The 9,642-nt window shown below is 41.2% G+C and overlaps 1 protein-coding gene across 3 annotated transcripts in view; it reads left to right on the top strand.

The window, feature by feature from the left end:
* The window catches only part of rbm12bb (RNA binding motif protein 12Bb), a 24,090-nt gene extending 15,468 nt beyond the window's left edge, over positions 1-8,622 (top strand). For 2 of the 3 annotated variants that reach the window (XM_037676334.1, XM_037676333.1), the window contains exon 2: positions 5,911-8,622. In XM_037676334.1, the coding sequence (XP_037532262.1) occupies positions 5,933-7,885 (1,953 nt within the window). In that variant the 5' untranslated portion in view covers positions 5,911-5,932 and the 3' untranslated portion in view covers positions 7,886-8,622. Of the gene's footprint in view, positions 1-1,723; positions 2,137-5,910 lie in introns of those variants that run through there. The other variant, XM_037676335.1, reaches the window with a different exon arrangement.
* Positions 8,623-9,642: the final 1,020 nt, after the last annotated feature.

The following is a 9,642-nucleotide window of genomic DNA, read 5'->3' as shown; positions in this document are numbered from 1 at the left end:
AGACCTGAAATATTTCAGTTGGTGTGCAATGAATCTGAAATATATGAAAGTTTAATTTTTATCATTACATTATGGAAAATAATGACCTTTATCACAATATGCAAATTTTTTGAGAAGGACCTGTATAGCACCATGTCATAAGATAAGTCGTCTCAGGGCACTGAACAGAAATATTCATATATAAAATAAGTTAACAGATACATACATATTTAAAAATAATAATTAAACATTATTTATCTGAGGAGCAGAGTGCTTTGAGTTAAATTCGTCGCAGAACTCTCACTCTTAATGGTGAACTAAAGTTCATTAGCAGCATTTTGGATTCTGGACACGCCTCCAGAACCCGTCCTGAAGTGCGATGGGAATCCTACGTGTAAATGGCTGATCTGAGCAGAGTATGGCTGATTAGGAGTGGTGGAAAAGGGGCATAAAGGCCCCAGTGTACTCGGGTGGATTAGAGTCAAAGCAGACACCCGCAGATCATGGCCGTGCAAAACTCAATTTACGTACGCGTACTCTGTGTTGCACAATAAACTGCCCGGCAGCGAACTGTTTTGTATTCAACACTATTGTATTAAATTTCCCTTCTTCATCCCTGATCTGGTTTAATGGTCTTTTGTTTTGTTTTTTTCAAGAGCCAAGCGATCTCTTCCTCTGTTGACGCCTTGACTGAAATGGTGAGAAATTAAGGAATTTGTCACAAGCAAATTAAAATCTGGTTCAGCGTGGCTGCAGGAGGGACTGGAGATTTCCTGGTGGGCTGGTCTGATTTGTCGGCTGCAGGGCCAGCGCTCCCTGTTTTTTGATTTTATTTTATTTTTTTTAGAACTTTTTATTTAACAACATATAAACACAGAACGCGGCTGGGGCTACCACCTCTCGTTTTTTTGTTTTTGGAACCTTTTCAGTCCAGTAGGTGTGTCAGCAAATGACCAGTCCGTGACCTCAATTTTTCCCAAAGGTAAACGCCCCTTGCCTGAAGAGCTGCACTGCAGCCAGTCAGGGTGGACGCTCGAGTTTGAAGTATCAACCCTATGTGGACAGTGCACGTTGAGTCCGCGCGGAAAAACTTCCCCTGAGTATACTCGGACCTTTATCCCAGTTCTTAAACCTGTGTGTGTGTGTGTATGTATGTTTGTGTGTGAGAGAGAGATGGTGTGTGTGTGAGTGAGTGAGCAAGAGACAGAATTTCATCAAAAATATGTTTAGATTTCAACAAATTTATACTTTTTCCAGTTTAAAAGCCTAAATTGCTACATTGCCCAGTTTTTTAATTAGGAAGTGAAATGTCTTCAACTAAAGAACTGTCCAGTTTATTTATTTTTGGGCATCCCTTTAATAATGTCTGAAGTGTTTTGCACTTTGCGACAATTCCCATGTTCATCATAATTTTCCATTTGTTCATTATTTTCTAAAGAATGAGATGACTGACAGGTCTGTGATTTTGTTGTTCTAGTGAATACAAAGAGAACCCAGTTGTGTTTATCTTGTTCATGAACGTTGGTGTGTGTCTTGTCAGTTTCAGCAGTTTTTGTGAGTTGGGTGAAGTGTGCATAATAGTGAATCCTGTTGAGTTTAATGCATTCTGCTGGTGTTAAGCAACATTTTCAACACTTTCAAAGCTTTGTGTTGAAGTTGAAAAGTTTATGAGAGGCATGGTCAATATGTGTTTGGATTTCCTGAGTTTGTGAGTGTTACAAGCTGCTAAAGGGCAGCAATTTAGGGGCTGATTTATTTATTTATTTATTTTTTTTTGGATGCTCCAGATCAAGTGGATAATTGACCTGTTAAACAACTGCTGGTAAGGTAAACACAAGAGGCTGTGGTAATGGGTTTTTCAAGACACGATTCCAGGACTGGATTTATAAGAAACTATCATCAAGACAGTCACATTTCAGTAGCTATGGTACTTTGGTTAAACATCTTTTGGCAAAATACGTGGAACTATTTGGTGGAGTATTTTTGAAGTTTGTTTAAATCTACAGTAATGATGCACAATGCATTTTGCGCAAAGGTGTGGATTAAAAGATGTGTTCGATGTTGTGTGTTCAGTTTACATCTCTGGAGCCTGAGGTGGTGAATACGAAGATTTGCAACAAAAAAAAGGCCACCTAATTTAAAGTTGGATGGTTTTAAGTAAGTAAGTAAACTTGTTTTGCATAGCACCTTTCCTAGATAATATCACCAAGTGCTTTACAAAAATACAGAATCCATACCAGATCGGTCAAGGCCCGGGTTGACAACGACCGCCACCGGTGCTGTTGACAAACAGGGTTCTGGTGGAAATTGTGCTACTGTTAGTTGAAGACCACGAGGAGGGAAATGTGTCAGGAGACAGAAGGAGAAGAGGAAAGTGAAGAATGTAGGACTAAGGGTTGCAACTCTAAATGTGGGGACAATGACAGGCAAAGGTAGAAAGCTGACTGACGTAACGCAGAGAGGGAAGATAGATGTTTTATGTGTCCAAGAGTCCAAGTGGAAGGACAGCAAGGCTCGCAGCATTGGAGAAGAGTTTAAACTGTTTTACCATGGTGTGGATAGAAAGAGAAATTGAGTAGGGGTGGTCCTGAAGGAGGAGTTGGTAAAGAATGTACAAAAAGGATTCCAAAAAAGTTGGGACACTAAGCAAATTGTGAATAAAAACTGAATGCACTGATGTGGTGGTGCCAATATCTAATATTTTATTCAGAATAAAACACAAATCACAGATCAAAAATTTAAACTGAGAGAATGTATCATTTTAAGAGAAAAATCTGTTGTTTCCAAATTTCATGGCGTCAACAAATCCCAAAAAAGTTGGGACAAGTCCATTTTTACCACTGTGTGGCATCCCCCCTTCTTCTTACAACACTCAACAGACATCTGGGGACAGAGGAGACCAGTTTCTCAAGTTTAGAAATAGGAATGCTCTCCCATTCATGTCTAATACAGGCCTCTAACTGTTCAATCGTCTGGGGCCTTCTTTGTCACACCTTCCTCTTTATGATGCGCCAAATGTTCTCTATAGGTAAAAGATCTGGACTGCAGGCTGGCCATTTCAGTACCCGGATCCTTCTCCTACGTAGCCATGATGTTGTGGTTGCTGCAGAATGTGGTCTGGCATTATCGTGTTGAAAAATGCAGGGTCTTCCCTGAAAGATATGACGTCTAGATGGGAGCATATGTTGTTCTAGAACCTGAACATAGTTCTCTGCATTAATGGTGCCTTTCCAGACATGCAAGCTGCCCATGCCACAAGCGCTCATGCAACCCCATACCATCAGTGATGCAGGCTTCTGAATGGAGCATTGATAACAACTTGGGCTATCCTTGTCCTCTCTGGTCCGGAGGACATGGCGTCCCAGTGTTCCATAAAGAACTTCAAATTGTGACTCATCTGACCACAGAACAGTCTTCCATTTTGCCACACTCCATTTTAAATGACCCCTGGCCCACTGCAAACATCTGAGCTTGTGGAGCTTGCTTAGAAATGGCTTCCTTTTTGCACTGTAGAGTTTTAGATGGCAACGGCGGATGGCACGGTGGATTGTGTTCACTGACAATGCTTTCTGGAAGTATTCCTGAGCCCATTCTGTTATTTCCTTGACAGTGGCATTCCTGTTTGAGGTGCAGTAACGTTAAAGGGCCCGGAGATCACGAGCATCCAGTAGAGTTTTATGGCCTTGACCCTTACGCACAGTGATTGTTCCAGATTCTCTGAATCTTTTGATGATGTTATGCACGGTTGATGATGATAACAAAAGTCTTTGCTATTTTACGCTGGGTAACACCATTCTGGTATTGCTGCACTATCGTTCTGCGCAACAATGGTGGAATTGGTGATCCTCTTACCATCTTGGCTTCTGAGAGACACTGACACTCTGAGAAGCTCTTTTTATACCCAATCATGTTGTCAATTGACTTAATTAGTGTTAATTGGTCTTCCAGCTGTTCGTTATATGCTCAATTTCCTTTTTCCAGCCACTTATTGCTACTTGTCCCAACTTTTTTGGGATTTGTTGACACTGTGAAATTTTGAATCAACATATTTTTCCTTTAAAATGTTACATTTACTCAGATTAAACTTTTGATCTGTCATCTATGTTATATTATGAAAAAAATATTGACATTTGCCAACTCCACATCATTGCATTCAGTTTTTATTCACAAGTTGTTTAGTGTCCCAACTTTTTTGGAATCTGGTTTGTAGTAGAGATGAAGATAGTGTCAGATAGGGTGATGTGCCTGAAGGTAGAAGTAGATGGTCTGATGCTAAACATCATCAGTGGTTATGCTGCACAGGTTGGATGTGATGAGGAGGAGAAAGATACATTTTGGAAAGATCTGGATGACGTGATAGAGAGTATTCCCAGGGATGAAAGAGTGGTGATCGGAGCAGACCTGAATGGACATGTTGGTGAAGGAAACGAAGGGGATGAAGAAGTGATGGGTAGGTTTGGTGTCAAGGAAAGAAACCAGGAAGGACAGGTGGTGGTGGATTTTGCCAAGAGAATGGAAATGGCTGTAGTCAATACCTATTTCCAAAAGAGGGAGGAGCATAGTGACCTATAAGAGTGGAGGAAGTAGTATGCAGGTCTACTACATTCTGTGTAGAAGAGGAAACCTGAGGGAGATTGGGGACTGTAATGTTGTGGCAGCAGAGTGTGTGGCTAGACAGCATCTGATGGTTGTGTGTAGAATGACTGTTGTTGTGAAGAAAAGAAAAAGAGTAAAATCCAAGAAGACCAAATGGTGGAAAATGAAGAAGGAAGATTTTTGTAAGAAATTCAGAGAGGAGCTGTTAAAGGCTCTGGGTGGTAAGAAAGAGCTTCCAAATAACTGGGCTACTACAACAACAGTAATTAGAGAGACGGGTAGGAAGGTACTTGGTTTATCATTTGGACATTTAATGAATGATACGAAAACCTGGTGGTGGAATAGTAAAGTGCAGGACGCCATTCAATGAAAGAAGTTAGCCAAGAAGAAATATGACAGTGAGAGGACTGAAGAGAGGAGACAGGAATATAAGGATATGGGGCATAGAGCAAAGAAGGAAGTAGCTAAGGCAAAGCAGAGCGTGGAGGATGAGTTGTATGGGAGACTGGACACTAAAGAGGGCAAGAAGGACTTGTACCTTGTCAAACAGAACACCAGGGTTTCTGAGGTTTGGCTGAGAAGATGAGCCTAGAGAACAGAGGTGTTGCTTGATCCAAAGAACTTTCTGTTCAGGAGTAATGATCAGGGTTTCAGTCTTCCTAGAATTTAACTGAAGGCAGTTGTTAGCTAGCCATGCCTTAATATGGGAAATTTAGTAATTCAGCTAACTTGTGTAATTCTGAGTCACAGAACGAACAATACAGTTGAATTTGATCAACACTGGTAAGACACATTTTTGAAGCTACTGATAATCTTTACAAGGGGGTTAATGCATAAAAGGAACAGAATAGGACCTAATATTGTACCCTGATGGACACCATACAATAAATGAATAATTTTGGACTATGTTATTCGCAAACATGGGAAAGGGTCTGTTGCTCAAATGGGAATTAAACCATTTATGAACAGTTCCAGGAATTCCAAACTCATTTTGCAGTCTATGTTGCAGAATATTGTGGTTGATTGTGTCAAAAGCTGATGATAGATCCAATAAAATGAGTACACTGCACTGACCAAAGTCTGCAGACATCAGTATGTTACAGGCAGTTTCAGTTGAGTGCATTTTGCGAAAATCAGACTGAAATTTATCCAGAATATTACTGTGCAGGTGCAATTTTAAAGGTGCTTTTAGTAAGAATTTAAAATGTTCCTGCTTTGTTAGATTATTCATAGCTGTTTAGATTTTTATGTGTTACGCTGGAATGGTGGGAATTTGTTGCAGAGCAAGTGAGGCTCTGTGGGCAGTAATATTATTCTTTACCCCTTTGTCTACAGGTGGAGTTGTTTGTGCCTCAACATGGAAGTCGTCATCCGTTTACAGGGACTAAGTGGCATGGCAGATTCTGGGGATGTTCGCAGGTTCTTCACTGGCCTCCATATCCCAGACGGAGGCGTGCATATAATTGGTGGGAAACGAGAAGAAGCTTTCATTATCTTTGCTTCAGATGAAGATGCGAGAAGAGCCATGACACGGTCAGGGGGATGCATCATGGATTCACCGGTAACCTTGCTACTGAGCAGCAAAACAGAGATGCAGAAACTTCTTGAAAGAACGGCCCAACATGTTGAGCTGGATCAAAAGAACGTATTTGATGATGATGTTGGACGTGCACAAAGATATGTGTACCCAGAGGTGGGCCCAGGATCCAGTGGCCAATCAGGTTATAGCCCTGACTCCCAGCATCAGAGGCCTTCACAAAATGAAGAATTCTGTGGTGTATTTCTCAAAGGTCTGCCATTTATGGTGACTGAGGATCAGATTCGTAATTTTTTTTCTGGTCTAACCATAGATCAAATTCTGCTGTTAAAACACCCGGATGGACGATTGAACGGAATGGGCTTTGTTAGATTTGCAACAAGGCAGGATGTAGGTCAGGCCTTAAGGAGGGATGGGCAATACATTGGAACAAGGTACATTGATGTTAGGAGAACATATTCCCATGACTGGTTTAATGCTGTGGCGAAAATGCGAATGCTTGGATTCATGTCTGAGGACGTCGACAGAACGAGGAGCAACAAAACTGACCACCTTCAAATGTGGAGATCACCTGGTTTCAGCCGGACAAATCCACAACGCGATAGGTCACGGTCACCTGTGGCCCAGAGGAATAACTCTCCATCTATCGGTAATAAAGAATACTGTGTGATGTTGGAGAATCTGTCTTTTTCAGCAGAAGTGGAACATGTAAAACTGCTTTTTCCTGACGCAAAACTCAAAAATGACCAGATCCTGTTCTTAACAGACAAGTATGGACAAAGAACTAGATCTGCATTAGTACTCTTCAGGAGCCGCCAAGACTTTAGCGAAGCCTTCAGTCCTGAGAGAAAACAGTTATGGCATCAAAGCATATCTGCACGTCCCATCTCAAAAGATGACATGGTCAAGCTTATGGGTTCTCAAAATGAGAACGTCAGACCTTCTGGAAATTTGGAAAGGTCTGAATACCAGGAAGGACCTTCTTCTTACCCCAGGAACTCATATGACACCGAGAGATCATGTGTGTTCGTGAGGTACCTCCCATTTGATGTGAGGAAAGTCGAGATCCTCAGCTTTTTCCGTGGGTTTAATGTCACAGAGGACAAAGTTCATGTTCTGCATGACCACAGTGGTGCAAAGGTTGGACAGGCTTTGGTTGTTTTTGGGTCTGAGGCAGAGGCTATGGAGACACTCCGTCTCAATGGACGTCAGTTTCTTGGTTGTGAAGTGATGATGAATTGTATCACACGTTCTCAGATGAAACAGTTGGTTGATGAGACACTTAAGGGGAGTGAACCAATGCCAAGAGAGGAGCAGTACTCAGGGAGGAGCAGCGAGGCGTCTTTTCCACCTGATAACTCTTCTTACCCTGATGCAAGCATTGCTCGAGATGGTAATATGCCAATGGCTAATACGGGGGATCGCTTCCATGGAGGTTCCAACAATGAACCTCGTGCAGTGAGTTCCCATTCTCCACGATACAAGGGCAATGGTGCTGATGACCATTTTGGTCCTCCAGCGCAACATTTGGATAGTCCTACCTGTGTGCAGATGATTAACTTGCCATTCACAATCAAATGTGAAGAAATCTATGATTTCTGCCATGGATACCACGTCATACCTGGATCTGTCTCACTTGAGTATGAACGAGGCGGAGCACCCAAAGGTTCTGCTACTTTGTTATTTGAATCCTATCAGGAGGCTTTAAGTGCAGCTCAGGAACTAAGTGGAAGACCAATAGGTTTGAGAAAAGTCCAGCTGTTCCTTGCTTGAAGGATAAATTTCCTTTCATTGATTTGCCAAGTCGTACCGCTTTAGGGTGTACGTGTACTTATGAATGAAACAAAAATGGTGTAACTACATCTAGTCAGTGTTTAGAGTAGGGATTTATGGTTCTTGTTTTTTATCTTGTTTCATTTAACTTTTTTCCCCTTTATGCGATTTTTATTTCCGTAGAGCATTGTGGTAGGCAAAGTAAATCTACTTTTTATTTGTACATGTAACTTTGTATTGTGACGTGTTGAAGGTCACGGGGTTCCCCCATCCTCTAAAAAGGTCTGCAATCGTCCCTTTGTAAAACATCAAGCGTATTCAGACGTCAGGTCCATACGGAGTTGTCGGAAATGACCGTCTGCTCCAGAGCTGCTGCTGCGCCTCAGCTTCGGCATGGGGCAATGTTGGTCCAACCGAGCTGCTAGCATGTGCTCAGACGTCCTGAAACAAGGGTCTGAGGAGAAGAGGAAGCCAATAACCCGTAACGTTAATGGGTTTACCAGACCCATCACTAATAAAATAGATATCTGGATTAGTTTTCATGGTTCTGAGCATTATTTTTGTTGAACAAATTGATTCCAGTGAAGCTCGGAGTGTTGCTGCTGTCGACAGAATCACATGATGTGGAGACACAGCTGGTGCCAACGATGGGGAGAGAAAACATTCATGTTAAAATAAAAAGTTTTAAAACCAACAAGCAAAGTAATAAAGAGACACAGGCCAACTGTGAAATAATACATATGTGTGAAGATCTCTCATTTATATGACAGAAAAAGAGAAAAACAAAGTGGTTGTTTTGATGTCCCATCAACAACTCTTCATAAAATATGAAGTCAACTTTAATCAAAAGATGAAGAAGCCAGAATTGGATCACATTCTCCAGTTTGAAAGATTTTATTTAGCACATTTTCCAGATATATTGAAAATAATACTGAAATGCAGGTCTGCACTAAATGTAAACAAAACACTCGCAGAGTCCGCTGAACCCAATCTGTGTACATAAACTAATATGAATAGGTAATTTAACATTTACCCTATTTTCATTCACTTCGACTATTTTCGTAGTTAAACAAATGCATGTAGCAGCTGGCAGCCAGACACACATTTTAATTTAAGGATGCATATGCCATATTTCATCGCAGTCTCCTGGGTTACTTAGATAATTTTAACTAATTGGCTTTTTATGTACATGGATGTTTTTTGCTGCGCCACGCCCAGTTCAGTAGAGGTCTGTATGCAACCCCCAAATTTTCCACAAATAAGATCCTTACACGTTTGCTAACCACAGACAAATATTCGTAGACGCCTCATTATGTGCTTGAGCGCATCCTGCGTCGCCGCCATATTGGATGGGCGTCCTCTTTAAGAGCCAACGGGGGTAAACTCGAAGCGAGCAGGTACGCTGGTCTTTTTACTGATTATTGATGTTATTGATTGATTTACTGTTTTATACTTTCAAGAAGCACCTAGTAATTTGTGGTGCACTATTCATTTCTATTACATAAAACAACAAATCATGACTTAATGATGAAAATGTGTTTTGAATCTTGCTGTACAGTGGCTGAGTGGACACGAATTGTATGCTTGGTAGTAGGAGTTGGAAAAAAACACTTTTTAAAATGGGCCTTTAGAATTGATTCATAATCGCCAGAACTAGGAATATATATCCTTTAATGAATCAATCTTTTTTTCTGCACCCCCACCCCCAGTAACCAGTATAAATCTATTTGATTTTTGTCCCTGTACATGACAGTGCA

Source organism: Nematolebias whitei, chromosome 5, assembly GCF_014905685.2.
Source record: "Nematolebias whitei isolate Nwh7 chromosome 5, NemWhi1, whole genome shotgun sequence".
Lineage (NCBI taxonomy): Eukaryota > Metazoa > Chordata > Actinopteri > Cyprinodontiformes > Rivulidae > Nematolebias > Nematolebias whitei.
Note: the sequence above shows the minus strand (reverse complement) of the source record. Positions and strands in the feature narration are given on the sequence as shown.